Raw genomic sequence first — 15898 nt, 5'->3', positions numbered from 1 at the left:
TTGTTCCTTGCCTGGCCCACTGGTGCCATGGAAAATAGTGTGACCCCCTTCTCTCTGTGGCAACCCCATGGAGAGCTACTGGCTTGTCAGAAAAGTTGGCCTTTGCATTAGGTACAGTGTATTCTTCTCCTTCAAAATAATGACCAAACTAATGAAAATTGAACATTTTGTGATGGGAGTACTTGCTTGGGGTATACCATGAAGTATATTTCATGGACTTGTAACTGAAGGTTTTCACATGGAACAAACTGTAAATAGGAGGAGACATTCGAGAGATTATTTGGGATGGGGTTGTTCTTGGTACACCACTTGGAGATCACCGGGTTAGGAAATCTGAATACACTCATCCTTTCTATTAGAGGACATGTTTGTGTCCTCTAATAGAAAGGAAAACCTCCACCCTGTAATTTGTTAAAAAGAAATTAGCTATTCTCAAGATGAACAAATGTAATCCTATCCAAAAGAAACTTTGCAATAAAAAACAAGGCCAAAACTCCATAACATTGACATCGCTTATTTATGCTTCTGCTTGTTATTTGAAGCATAACATTTGTTCCAGGCTAGGAGAGGACATTCTGCACTGGCACCTTCTGAGATGAGCGCTGAGTGCTCGCGTACCGGAGACAAATTCCTTGTGTGTCTAATCACACTTGGCCAAATAAAGTATTCAGTTCACCTTCTGGAATAGGATTCAGTTGCAGGTAAAAATAGAACTGTGCCGTGATTATTCTGGTAATTCTGTTTAAAAATGTAATTGCTAAAAATTAAAAAAAGCAAATGTGCTTTTCCCCGAAGAAATGCAAAAGCAGCACATGCATTTACATATATTAAAGATAAATGTAAATGTCTAAGAATTGTCTAAGACGGTTCTTTAAAGATGCTGGGTAGAACTATGGGCTACTGCAGTGGGTCTCAACCTGTGGTCCACGATGGGGTGCCACGCTTGGGGTGCCACGATGTCATCACAGAATAATAATAATAATAATAATAATAATAATAATAATAATTTATTGGATTTGTATGCCGCCCCTCTCTGTAGACTCGGGGCGGCTAACAACAATAATAAACACAACATGTACAATCCAATAATAAAAAACAACTAAAAACCCCTATTATAAAACCAAACATACACACAAACATACCATGCATAACTTGTAATGGCCTAGGGGGAAGGGCTATCTCAACTCCCCCATGCCTGGCGGTATAAATGAGTCTTGAGTAGTTTACGAAAGACAGGGAGGGTGGGGGCAGTTCTAATCTCCGGGGGGAGTTGATTCCAGAGGGCCAGGGCCGCCACAGAGAAGGCTCTTCCCCTGGGGCCCGCCAAATGACATTGTTTAGTCGATGGGACCCGGAGAAGGCCAACTCTGTGAAGGTCTGTGAAGGCTTGAAGAAATATTGTGATTTAAATTTTGAGTCATGGGGGTCCATGGACGCAAAAAGTATTTAAATGGGGGTCCGTGGTGAAGAAAAGGTTGATAACCACTGGGCTATTGGCTTCACCTCCTTAAGTCCCATCCTTTAAGTTTAATCTATTCAAGGTCGTCTTTTTTTTCTTTCAAAGTTATGTCAACACTCTGCTTTAAGATGTAATAGAATTGTCACTCGGGGTCATGTAAAGAGTTTCATCTGAAGCCCTGGACTTCACAGAATCATAGAGTTGGAAGGGACCTCCAGGGTCATCGGCTCCAACCCCCTGCTCAATGCAGGATTCACTAAACCACCCCAGAAAGATGACTGTCCAGTCTCTGTTTGAAGACCTCCTGTGGCAAACTGTTCCACTGATTTATCCCCCTTATTTTATTTATTTATTTTATTTTATTAATTAGATTTGTATGCCGCCCCTCTCCGCAGACTCGGGGCGGCTAACAACAGTAAAAAGACAATATAAACAAATCTAATGTTAAAAGTAATTTTCAAAACCCCAATTTAAGAAAAACCAATCATACATACATATATACCATGCATAAATTTTATAAGCCTAGGGGGAAGGGAATATCTCAATTCCCCCATGCCTGACGACAGAGGTGGGTTTTGAGAAGTTTACGAAAGGCAAGGAGGGTGGGGGAAACTCAGATATCTGGGGGGAGTTGGTTCCAGAGGGTCGGGGTCGCCACAGAGAAGGCTCTTCCCCTGGGCCCCGCCAAACAACATTGTTTAGTCGATGGGACCCGGAAAAGGCCAACTCTGTGGGACCTAACCGGTCGCTGGGATTCATGCAGCAGAAGACGGTCCCGGAGATATTCTGGTCCGATGCCATGAAGGGCTTTATAGGTCAAAACCAACACTTTGAATTGTGACCAGAAACCGATCGGCAACCAATGCAGAATGCGGAGTGTTGGTGTGACATGGGCATATTTAGAAAAGCCCATGATAGCTCTCGCAGCTGCATTCTGCACGATCTGAAGTTTCCAAACACTTTTCAAAGGAAGCCCCATGTAGAGAGCATTACAGTAGTCGAGTCTCGAGGTGATGAGGGCATGAGTGACTGTGAGCAGTGACCCCCGGTCCAAATAGGGCCGCAACTGGTGCACCAGGCGGACCTGGGCAAACGACCCCCTCGCCACAGCTGAAAGATGTTTCTCTTCCCCCTTACCATTAGAAAGTTTTTTCTGATATCTAATCTAAATCTATTCCCTTGCAGTTTTGTTCCATTGTTTCTAGTCCTTCCATGTGCTAATGAGAACAATGCTGATCCCTCTGCTCTGTGACAGCCTTTCAGATATTTGTAGACAGCTATCAAGTCTCCTCTCAGTCTTCTCCTTTGCAGACTAAACATCCCTAGATCCTTTAACCGTTCCTCATAGGACATGGTTTCCAGACCACTTGCCACCCATACCCTTCTGATTATACGGTCAAGAACAATATTTAGTATACCCTATGTGGTGTAATGGTTAGAGCAACAGACAGAATGGATTATATGGTGGGATTGTGACCACTTTTTCTCAGATCTGCCTACCTTATGCTTTCTGAAAAAGAAACATGGCTATCTGTATAAAGGCAATAAAAGAAGTGGACTGAGAATGCTGGTAAACATAACTACAGTGGTACCTCAAGATACGAACCCCTCGTCTTATGAACAACTCGTGATACGAACCCGGGGTTCAGAAAAATTTTGCCTCTTCTTACGAACTTTTTTCGAGTTACGAACCGGCGTTCGGAGACTGCTGAGAAGCCGCGCGGCTGTTTTAAAAGGTGACAGCCGGGCGGCGGGGCTTCCCAGAAGCCTCCCGAACGCCGGTTCGTAACTCGAACAAAGTTCGTAAGAAGAGGCAAAATTTTGCTGAACCCCGGGTTCAGTTCGGGAGGTTGCTGGGAAGCCCCCCAGGCCGGCTGCGACCTTTTAAAACAGCCGCGCCGCTTCCCAGCTGTCTCCCGAAGCCGAACGCGGAAGTTCGGCTTTAGCGTTCGGCTTCAGGAGACAGCTGGGAAGCGGCGCGGGTGTTTTAAAAGGTCGCAGCCAGCCTGGGTGGCTTGCCAGCACCCCCCGAACCCCGAACCCAGGTTCAGGGTGGGTGCTGGCAAGCCCCCCAGGCCGGCTGTCACCTTTTAAAACAGCCGCGCGGCTTCCCAGCAGTCGCCGAAAGCCGTTTTTTTGCGGGGGTTTTTTTGGTTGCACGGATTAATTGACTTTACATTGTTTCCTATGGGAAACAATGTTTCGTCTTACGAACCTTTCGTCTTACGAACCTCCTCCTTGCACCAATTAAGTTCGTATCATGAGGTATTACTGTATATATTAAATGTGCATAGCCATGAATCTGATTCTAAAGCCTTCAGGCATTACAAATTCTCTTTATGGAGGGGAGCTTTAAGGAACACTCCTTCATTTCCAAAAACGCTCTCCTCAAATGCTTGAGGTTTGATAACCGAGAGATATAAAAAGTTGGAAATGGAACTGCAGAAAAAGGAAATACAAGTTACACATCCAATACAACTATGTTTATTTTGGGAAATGCGTATCTGTCCTTTCTACAACAATACATGGTCATAATAAAATAAAACCAATTAATCCGACTGAAGAAACAATTTAAACAACTAAAGAGCAATAGCAGCACAATAAACAATTTTACATGAGTATCCTATAAGATTCCATGGGAACAGTTTTAGATCAGCATTTTTCAAACTTGGTAGCTTCAAGATTGAGTTCCTGAATAGCATCTTAAAGTCCACACATCTTAACGTTACCAAGTTTGAAAAACACGGATCTAAATCAACTCTGAACAGGATACCTCATTGATTTTTCACTTTGGGGTTCTGTTGTTTTTCCCCTAAAGCTTTTATTTAATTCTAATACTGAACTTATTTCACATAAAGATATGTGTCAATTCTCATTTAAAAGAAATGTTTTACAATAGTATTTGCTTATATTTGTTTTATAACAGCATAACAAATATTTCCAGAGGGAAATTAAACAGCAAAAACTATGCAGACTCTTACAATTTTTAAAAACTAATACATTTATAACAGCATACCTTTTTTGTGAACTGTAGTCTCCAAAGACTGCTTGCTTCTATTTGATGCTGGAAAATGAAAGTCTAGCTTTAAGGGAAAATGTAATAACAACAACACCGGGAAAGTGTTTTTGTTGCAGTTCGGTTTGGGTTTTCTATAGAAGTGATTTCTGTAGCTTTTGGACTCAGGTATACACATAATTGGTAGCTATTAGGTGTCATTAAAAGTGTAGCACTGTGCCTGTAAAAGCTGCTGCTGTACATAATAACAATAATAATAATAATAACAACAACAACAACAACAACAACAACAACAAAGAGTTGGAAGGGACCTTGGAGGTCTTTGAGTCTAACCCCCTGCTAACCCTACACTACTTCAGACAGATGGTTATCCAACATCTGCTTAAAAACTTCCAGTATTGGGGCATTCACAACTTCTGGAGACAAGCTGTTCCACTAATCAACAGTCCTGACTGTCAAGAAATTTCTCCTTAGTTCTAAGTTGCTTCTCTTCTTGTTTAGTTTCCACCCTCTAAGGTGCTTTGGAATATTATTGGGCTTCCCAACAGTCCTGGTTCATAGCCTATTAGGAAATAGACCACACAAGGGGCAGGTGAACAAGTGAAGCTTCATCTGGGCTTATGCGGGCTCTAGGTTGTGCAAAAAACCATTCCCCTCTGCCCGCAATACGTAGAAGTTTCCTTCCACGCAACCAATCCCTGGTTCCAGAAAGTTTGGGAACCACTGGTTTATATAATTTGTTGAAGATCCTATGAACCTGTGTTTTTTAAACTTAGCCACTTTAAGATATATGGATTTCAGCTCTCAAAATTTTCCACCAAGCATTAGATTTGCCCATGCATCATCCTGCAGGTGCTTTTTCTTTCTTTTTTTCTCTTTAAAAAAAATATTTTTATTCGTTTAAAACAAAGTAAACAAGCCTTGCATTTACAAATGTGCACATGGATGCTTTTTATTTATTTATTTATTTATTTATTTATTAAATTTGTATGCCGCCCCTCTCCGTAGACTGAGGGCGGCATACGAATTTAATAAATATATAAATAAGGGGCAACTGGACTTTCTGGTTTTACTTTGAAGATGTTTTGATTATCATGCAAAAAGCTGCAGAAGCTTCTTGCATGAGAAGCAAAACACCTTCAAAGAAAAATTCCGGTTGCATCTTGAAAAAGCACCTTTGGGACAACCTGGATGATTGAAAATATATATAAACAAGCCCCCATGCTTTATAAAATTGTCAAGTTTGAAAAACATACTGTACCTAAAGATACATTTGGAATAGAAGGAATCATCCTGGGTTAAAATGATGTGCATATTAACTGGGAAGTAAGTCTAATTAGACACAAGGGCTAGAAACTTAGGGGTTTCAAAGTAGATGAAGTTAACTATCAAGGTTTGTAAATCATGTATGAATTTTTCGTGTGTGTATATCTAGCAGCTTCATTGGACAAGTTCATGCTGTTTTCTTGGCAACAGTATTGGCAAATGCCATTGCCTTCTTCCTAGATCTGAATGAAACCCTAGAACTGGATTTCTAGCCCAGTGTCTTTAACCAAACAGACACCAAAGTGGCTGTCATGTGTGAACTAGGTCACTGTTGTTCAATAAACCATAACCTAACCATAGTATAGCATGAAATACAGCCCGGTTAGTCCTAGTTCTAGTTAAAACGGTCTTATTTAAACATATAAAGTGCTGCATAATTCTACTGATTCTCAATAAAGTGAGTTTGCAAAGAAGTAGGGATAAATTGTAATCCCAACGTTAAAACTGAAGATTAAAGCACAAAAACACACATACATATATAGGCACACAACTTGGATAGATATTTACAAATATTGTTGAGGAATCCAGTATTGGGTTGTCTCATTAAGGCTGGAAATGGAAAGACTCTACTGTTTACCTGTCCATGTAGTTTTCTTGGCAGCAAAATGAGACTAGCTTTTTTTCACCTTCCTTTCATTTTCTGTAATTTTTTGGTAATCTTACCTCCAAGTACTATTAGGTCTATTGCTTTTTCAAGATCAGCCAAGATTACTGAGTGATGCCCCTGGCTGTGAATCTTACGAAGGCTAGGCTTTGTTAATTTTTCTGCTATTATAGAGAGAATAAAAATGTCCTTAAGAGACTGAAAGAATACAGTATTTTTACAATAAAAATAATATGGGCCTACATGGCTTTGATTTTCTGATCTGGTCTACTTTGAAGGCTGTCAGCTATGTAAATCAACCATGGTCAAATATTGCAGTGAAATAGTGCCATTTGGCCTACTCTAATGCCATTTTTCAATGTTCATGAGCAGTGTTACTTGTTTCCAGCATTTTTTCCCCAACATTTATTTGTCTGGAATATTTGGGAGCTAGGATCAAATTTGCAAGAGTTTCTAAGCCAAGTGATAGAAAGTATGGTAAACTAGGCTACAATTCTTTTATAAGGCTTGTAAACCTGTCCAAAAATAGTCCAGCCAGTAGGTTACTGATAGATTACTCCACATATCAAATCCATACTTTAACCCCATTATCATTCAGCTAGACCATTGTTGGTCCAGTAGATTTGTGTTCAAAAACAGTGTTTCCCAATCATGGCAACTTGAAGATATTTGGACTTCAACTCCCAGAATTCCCCAGCCAGTTCTACTTTGTTAAAAGGGCAAAATAGATGTTACTAAAGTGTAGTCAACATTTCTTTAAGCTGACATACCTTCTTCTGACATACTGCAAGCTAGCAACAGTGGGAAATCCTGGATAGCCACAAATTAACAACACCAGGGCTATATAGATATGTTTGCTCTGGAGATAAACATTATCAAAATGAGAGGTGCAACTAGGTGGTAGAACCCCTGCCTCCTTTATCTGTCTAGAGTGGACATGGCCATTATATCTGCCATTTTGACATCAATTCCCCTGCAGCCAGGGGAATGAATGTGTGTTTCTCATACAAACATACATGAATGTAAACACACACCTACACGGTTCTTGCTGTGTCTAGTTACTCTCTGCTCCTTCCTATATTATAAGGGGTTTTTTTGGATGGTTTTTAAAATCTTTCTTGAATAATCCAAGGAAAGAATGGCAGGTTAATAGTTTACAGTTACTTTTCGATCCAAATTATTTTTATTCATATTTATTATTCACCCAATCTAAACTGTTTATGCACGCGTGTATTATTTGATATGGCCTACTTGCATCAACACACAAACACACACACACACACACAGAAATACTGGTTTGCAAAGATGTGATAAAAAATATCAGCAACTTGCAGAATCAAAAAATGCATTTTCATAGATAAACATAAATCAGCTTCTCTAAGTTGATGTTTTCCAGCTACATTAAACAATTCTCAGATTTCTCAGCCCCCATATCTGGAGGACCATCGTCGAAAAAGACTAACGGATCGCTGGACCAGAATATTTTCTGAATTCAAACTGATTTAAAAATGTGCTTTGGCCTTTAAAAAAAAACAACCAGAAAGGCATTTCGGTTAAAATCCATATAAAAGGAGTATGGTGTTTCGCATTAATTATGATGTATCAGGATCTTGTAATTCATTGTAAAGTATTCCTACTACAGTCTCTACATACACACATACACCTGTTTTTCGCAAGGAGGCTTTTTTTCAGATGAGAAGTCATTGTGAGCTGAGAGGCGACAGAGTGATGGAGAGAGGTTAAACTGAAAAAAGTAACAGCCTCTCCCAGAATAGCTTATATTGCAATGAATTTCTTCATAACTTCTGATACATCCAGAAAATGAGGTAGAAAAACTGAAGCCACTTTCACAAGGGGAGGACAGTTTCAAGAAATTGAAAGGCAGAATGTGGTCTAATACTAGACAATTTGCCATCCTTTTAAGTAATGGGGCCCCAAAATCAATTCCACAATTGCTTGTGTGTGGATTGTGAACTAGACAAAATGACTGGAAAAATGGACCATCACTTTACTGGTCTTTCAATTTATATCGTATTCTGACATCTGTTTCTGGCTGCAGTATTCCAAAACCATATCTTTCCTTGTCAAAGCCTGGTATCTCCGTAGCAGCATCTATCAGTTCCAAGTCAAAACAGCTTAAGAGGTGGAAGACACATCTGTAAATAGGAGAAAGCAAAAACAAATCAGTATAGCCAATGCTATTGAGTGTGCATTTTTTGTGGGGGGAGGGGGGCTTTACTATCAAAAAGTGGAAATACCTAGCCTCAAAAAAAGGGATATTTAAACAGAAATTACAATTGTAAAACTAGGTGGTACAGCATGCAAATGTATACTGTGAGTCTTTATCTTATTAAATGTAACTGGGATCTTATGCAGCTTTGCTCAGAATAATTATTGGATACAGTGGTACCTCTACTTACGAACTTAATCCGTTCCGTGACCAGGTTCTTAAGAAGAAAAGTTTGTAAGAAGAAGCAATTTTTTCCATAGGAATGAATGTAAAAGCAAATAATGTGTGCGATTGGGGAAACCACAGGGAGGGTAGAGGCCCTGTTTCCTCCCAGGAGATTCCTAGAGAGGCCTCACAGAGGCTTCTCCCTGCCTTTTCCGGCCCTGTTTCCTCCCAGGAGATTCCTAGAGAGGCCCCATGGAGGCTTCTCCCTGCCTTTTCTGGTTACAGTTTCGGAGGCTCGGGTTTGTAAGTGGAAAATGGTTCTTGAGAAGAGGCAAAAAAATCTTGAACACCAAGTTCTTATCTAGAAAAGTAAGTACAGGTGTCTGTAGGCAGAGGTACTACTGTATTTCTAAAAGACATTGGGGGATAGATTCTTAACAAATTTATCCAACAGTAAGATCCAGAGTAACATGTTTTTTTACGAACTATGGCTTACAACCACATCAGACTCAGAAAAGCAGGCACAACAAATCCTCAGTCTGCATGGGTTGAGATATTTGTAGGGAATCAGCACAAACTCTTAATGGATCAGTAAATGAATCCTTGAAATTTTGCTAAGGCAAAGTTGAACAACAGACCATCTACTAAACTGAGGGCAGGCTATTACTAATTAACAGCGAACAGTAATCTGTTCTGGGGTATATAAAGAAACTAATGTCTGTTGACTGCTTTGAATTGCAAAGTAACACCAGACGTGTATGTCAAACAGAACTTGTGGTTGACATTCATTTTATTTATGTGCCAATTTCCTGAGAATTTAATCTGGGTGCTTATGAACAGTGACTCTGCTACAAATAGATGAAGTAATCTCAGATGGAATATCATCTGCCTAAAAGATGAAGATTTCACCAAGAGTCTAAAAACGGATTCAATCCATATTCACACCATGAAACCAAATCAGACGAACATTTCTGTTCACTTTGTTTTGCCTTTAAGAGATTTTGCTTCTGCTACAAGCAGCGAACCCTAACTTCTTTTAATTGATGCTATGCTTAGAGATGGGTATTCTATCAGTGTTATGTGTTCACTTACAGTTTGATGATGTTAATTGCAAGGAACTTTCCAATGCAGACATTTATTCCTGCTCCCCATGGCATATTGTAATATTTGAGCCTTTGTCCTCCTTTATAAAAGTCTTTTTTTTCTGTCCCATCTGAATTGAGAAACCGGTCATAGATGAACCTCTGAAAAACAAGTTCAGATAAATTTTCCTTTTCATTTGAAATTGTAGGTTTATTATCAATATCTGCCAAGAATGTGGAATGCCTGTCTTGTTGATACGACTAAGCAAACCTACTTATTTCATCTGTTTAAGGAAATGATTATTTACTCAGCTTCTGTTTATCTAAACTCTTCAGTTTGTCTAAGATAAAAAATGAATTAGACATTCTTCTATTTAGTTAGCAATCACATTTTGACACGATCTGTCCATATACTATACTGTATGTTATGTATTAACCATTTAGTCACTGTAACTAAATTAGTAAAGTTAATCTTTTATACTTGTATACACAAGACTTTTTATATAGGAATAAATAGCAAGTCCTGAGCAAAACAGATCTCAGATCTCTGTGCCCAGAGAGAAGATCTTCCTAGCTCGGAACTGCTTTGCTCAGAAAACCATGTATCCCTGTCTATGATTCCTACAGAAATAACCAACATTTAAAAAGAAACATCCCACTTAGGATATTTAGCCATATAAAATCCCATCCAGAAATTTAAAGTAGAATAAATGGGAGGAGAAATGGCTATGTGACACATGATAGAAGTGGATCCAAAGCAGACCGATTGAAATTGGTATAAACTAAATCTAATTAACTTCAATCCCATGAATGTCTATATGTTAAATGTAATAAGGTCTTGAAGCAATCAAAAATATTTACCATTTTCAAAACATGGCAGAAGAAATGAAAGCAGTTACAGTCCATGTGGTATTATTTTAGGTTTTTAAAATTTATATTTTTAATCTTGCCTTTATTATTTTTATCCTCCATAACTCCAATTAAAAGAATGAGAGCTCTATTTACACAGGGAAGGAAATGAAATCAACCTACTGGAGCCTTATACTTTAACAAAAACAGAAGATTGCAATTACTTAAAATGATCTTCATTCTTGATACTGCTCCACTCTAAAGCAAATTTAGTCATAAAGCCTTGCTGAACATTGTGAAAATAATTTGTTATACTAGTAAAAGGAAAAGCAATTCCTATTACTTGTCTTCAGCAAAGAGGCAAACATTTCCTCTCTATGCTGAATAAGAAGGAAAAATACATAAAAGATCCCACAGATCACCTTTGCCTAGTAGAAAAATTGTGGGAATTCTTGTATTGTGATCTTAACCTTCCTTCAAGTGTGATAGTAATCAGAATTTTTATATTTAGATTCATTTTTCCCAGTTCCAGGGAAACAAAACACAAACTTTACTGTTTATTAGGACTTGGGTTATAGTACCATGGTTTTCTCAACATTGTTCCTGAGAAATTGTTCATAAAAGGAAACTGTTCCAGTGTGACTCTCTGTCAACAAAGAAAAAATTAGCAAGGAGAAGTAAAAGAGAAGCAGGTTAGGAATACTGAACTGGGGAAGATACTGATATATTTTTAAAGATGTGCAATAAGTTGCCATAGCAACAGCCAAACAGGAATTCCAGGATAGGTTTTTTACATTCTTAACTATTATTATATCATTATATTTTTATATCATAAATATGGATCCAAACTATTTTTGTTCCTGGGAAAGCTTTTGAGAGCTGGTCTTATGAGAAATTATAATTATATATATTATATATTTATATAACTGCTATGAAAGAACCATCATAGATCTTAATGTTACCTACAGAAGGTCTGCATTCCTCTCTTGAAAAAAACAATTGCTGACAACCTGCCTTCCACTGAGGATCTGTATACTGCACGAGTCAAAAAGAGGGCTGTGAAAATATCTACTGACCTCTCGCATCCTGGACATAAACTGTTTCAACTCTTACCTTCAAAACATCGCTATAGAGCACCGCACACCAAGGCAACTAGACACAAGAACATTTTCCCCAAATGCCATCACTCTGCTAAACAAATAATTCTCTCAACACTTTCAAACTATTTAATAAGTCTGCACTACTGTTACTACTACTTTTTTCTCATCATTCCTACCACCCATCTCCTCCCACTTATGACTCTATGACTCTAACTTGTTGCTTATATCCTTAAGATTTTTGTTAATATTGCCTGTTTCCTGATTGCTTATTTGACCCCCTAAGACAATCATTAAGTGTTGTACCCCATGATTCTTGACAAATGTATATTTTCTTCTATGTACACTGAGAATATATGCACCAAAGACAAATTCATTGTGTGTCCAATCACACTTGGCCAATAAAGAATTCTATTGATGCAATCAATTCACAAGTTCAGCACAGAGAAAGAAAACCCAAGACTGATGCCTTAGTGGGCTGATTTCTCCTCCCCCCCTCCTAATATGGAACTAATTCTTTTTGACAACTTCAGAGTTAGTCCTTGACATACAACTGTTTGTTTAACAAGAGCATGAAGATGTCCTTGGAAAAAGTGACTTTAAAACCATCCTTGAAGTTGCAGCCATTGCCCCATCCCCATGATCGCAATTTAGCCACCTGCCAATTGGCTCACATTTACTGTACATCAGTTGCATTTTGTGGTTGCATCCTGCAGCCACAAACAAAGTCAGTTGGGAAAGCTGGGTTTGCTTATAACCACTGCATCGTTTACTTAACAACCCTGTGAGATGCACTGACCAACCATTATGATTTATTTAAAGACTAGAGTAAGAAGGGTTATAAAATTGGGTTAGGTCGTGTGGTGACTCAATAATCGCATTTCTCCACTTCCCTTATGGTGGCAATTCGAAAAAACCCAGGCATACTGGAAAAAAGTAGGAATCTGGTTAGATGAAATCCTCAACATAGAGATAGATAAAACTCCAGAATGTTTCCTCTTGGGTATTATAAAACAAAATTTGAAAAAAAAAATCAAATTTATCTAGTTATACATATTACTACAGTGGCGAGACTAGCATTCGCACAATGGTGGAAAAATGATGACATGCCACACGATGGACTAATATTAGAAAAGATTAGAAGCTGCGCAGAAATGACCAAACTAACTATGGAATTTAGAAATAATGAAGATTCTGTCTTTTATAACTGCTGGGACTCTTTCTACTGCTGGGTAGAAAAGGGGGGGGGCAGAAAAAATCTGATTGATTAACAATTGTAATTATATGTATACAAAAATAACAGTCTGGTGTTTATTTTATTTTAGTAAAAGATTGAAAAAAGATATATACGAAAACCAACCTATCTATTTATAATTTTTCTGCTATTTATCTCTTATTTATATACAATGTAATTATTTAACTACAGTGATCCCTCGATTAGCACGGTCTCGATTAGTGCGAAACGCTGCAACGCGGTTTTTCAAAAAATATTAATTAAAAAATACTCCACGGTTTTTTTGCTATACCACGGTTTTTCCCACCCGATGACGTCATACGTCATCACCAAGAGTCACTTCTCTGTCTCTTTCTCTTTCTTTCCTGTCACTATGCTTCAATCATTTTCTCATTTCTCTTTTTTCTCCCCTTTTTTCTATCATTTCTCTCTCTCTTTCTTCCTCTCTCACACTCTCTTCCTCCCTTCTCTCTCCCCCCCTCCACTTGCCCACGAGAAGAAAAAAAGCAACCTCTGCCGGGCAGCTCCCCTTGTGCCCCCGCTTTGTGCCTGCCTCTTTTGGGGATTTCTTTTTCTTTTCTTTTTTGCGCTGGCAGCGGGAGCTGTTGGGGAGGGCTCTGCCGGGAAGGCCTCTCAGCTGCAGAGCCGAATGGGGGCGGAGGCAACAGCGGAGCCCGGCGCTGGGGCCATGCGAGGCTGTTCATCCAGGGGGGCGTGGACTGGCAAGTCGCCCTCCTTTCTCTCTCTTTCTCAAGATCGCTTGCCGCTTGCCTATTGCAGCGAAGTAGGCGAAGCAAGGCTCCAAGCTGCAAAGCGGCAAGCGGCAAGCGATCTTGGAGTTTCCCCTTTGCCTGGGCGGCAGGAAGACCAAGGGAAGGTTCCTTCAGCCGCCCAACACCTGATCCGCTCCGCAGCGCGGCAGCAGCGAGGAGCCGAAGATGGGGTTTCCCCTTTGCCTTTACCCCATCTTCGGCTCCTCGCTGCTTCCGCGCTGCGGAGCAGATCAGCTGTTGGGCGGCTGAAGGAAACTTCCCTTGGTCTTCCCCGCCGCCCACACGCAAACTCCACCATCTGCGCATGTGCGGCCATGAAAAAAATGGCGCACATGCGCAGATGGTGGTTTTTACTTCCGCATCCAGTATAACGCGGAAATCGGTTAGCGCGGGAGGTCTTGGAACGTAACCCCCGCGCTAACCGAGAGATCACTGTATACTATATCGGGATATTGAGAATATTCATAGCACAACTTATTATCATAGATCTGTTGTTCACCCGCCCAACCTTTTAAATGCATTTTCCGTTGTTATTGTATATTGTCTATTGATGTTTATATGTTGTTATGTTTTTTGTATATAGTCTTGTAAATAAAAATTTATAAATAAAAAAATAATAATAATAATCGCATTTCTCAGCAACTGAAATTCATCTCCCAATTGTGGTCATAAATCGAAGGTTACCTGTGAACTAAATTCACTGTTAAAACACAGCTGTATCGCTAGACGTCTTCGCCAGTGACATTTCCAGAATTTCTCCCAAGAATAGATCTTTAAAGTGTTGGTAATGACCTATAAAGCCCTACATGGCATCGAACCAGAGTACCTTCGGAACCGTCTTCTGCCGCACGAATCCCAGCAACCGATAAAGTCCCACAGAGTTGGCCTTCTCCGGGTCCTGTCGACTAAACAATGCCGTCTGGCAGGCCCCAGGGGAAGAGCCTTCTCTGTCGCGGCCCTGGCCCTCTGGAATCAACTCCCCCCAGAGATCTGAACCGCCCCCACCCTCCTTGCCTTTCATTAGCTATTGAAGACCCACCTAAGTTGCCAGGCATGGGGAAATTAAGATACCCCTGGGCTTATATTGATTATGTATGGTATGATTGTGTTGCATGGTTTTAATAATGGGCTTTTAGATGTCTTTTAATATATTGGATTTGTCACATTGTTGTTTTTGTTGTGAGCCGCTATGAGTCTCCGGAGAGGGGCGGCATACAAATCTAATAAATTATTAAATTTATTATTATTATTTTAAGGGTCTAGGACAGCAATGGCAAAAAAAATTTCCCTCAGGTGCTGAAAGCGTGTGCGTGCACGCTATTGCAGATGCGCGAGTACCCACACCCACGATTCAAAGCCTGGGAGGGGTGAATACGGCCTCCTCTGCCCCCTGGAGGCCCTCTGGAGGCCAGAAATGGCCCATTTCCTAGCTTCTGGTGGGCCTGATAGGCCTGTTTTTCACTTTCACCAGGCTCCAGAGGCTTCCCTGGAGCTGGGGGAGGGTAAAAAGGCCTTCTCCCACCCCCTGAGGCCCTCTGGAAGCTGAAAATGCCCTCCCAGAGCCTCTGGGTGAGCCAAAATTCAGCTGGCCATGCATGCTGGAGCTGAGCTAGGGCAACGGCTTGCGTGCTGACAAATACCCATGCCATAGGTTCACCATCACTGATCTAGGACAAGGGTGTCAAACTCTCCGTCCATGGGCCACTGACCATTTCCACCTATTTTAGTGACACGGAAGGAAAGTGGTGATACATCACATGACAACAATGTGACCACAATCTAGGACGACTCACAGCAGCCAGGTTGGTGTGGATGGGTCACTGTGGGTAGGTGGGCATGACTGGGTGGGTGAACCCATCCAAGCCACCTAGCCACGCTGACAAATCAAGACTCACCCAGCTGCGCCCACCCATCCACGTCCACTCAGCCTCTGCAACTCATCCCATTCCGAATCTTTAAGACTCTACCACAGGCTGTCAAACTTACAGCATCACAGTGGCATCATGTGACGTATTGGGAGTTTTACCCCTTGTTGCTAAACCAGGCATAGGCAGGGCCAACGT

At 40.4% G+C, this 15898-nt stretch overlaps 1 protein-coding gene across 1 annotated transcript in view; it reads right to left on the bottom strand.

Annotated features, from left to right (window-relative positions):
- Window positions 1-7569: 7569 nt before the first annotated feature.
- The window catches only part of PTGIS (prostaglandin I2 synthase), a 59834-nt gene continuing 51505 nt past the window's right edge, over window positions 7570-15898 (bottom strand). The window contains exons 9-10 of the mRNA XM_070744640.1: window positions 9893-10044; window positions 7570-8561 (exon numbers count right to left, since the gene is read on the bottom strand). Coding sequence (XP_070600741.1) covers window positions 8414-8561; window positions 9893-10044 — 300 coding nt within the window. The 3' untranslated portion in view covers window positions 7570-8413. The remainder of the gene's footprint in view (window positions 8562-9892; window positions 10045-15898) is intronic.

Source organism: Erythrolamprus reginae, chromosome 3 (genome assembly GCF_031021105.1).
Source record: "Erythrolamprus reginae isolate rEryReg1 chromosome 3, rEryReg1.hap1, whole genome shotgun sequence".
NCBI lineage: Eukaryota > Metazoa > Chordata > Lepidosauria > Squamata > Dipsadidae > Erythrolamprus > Erythrolamprus reginae.
This window is presented reverse-complemented; position numbering and strand designations above follow the sequence as displayed.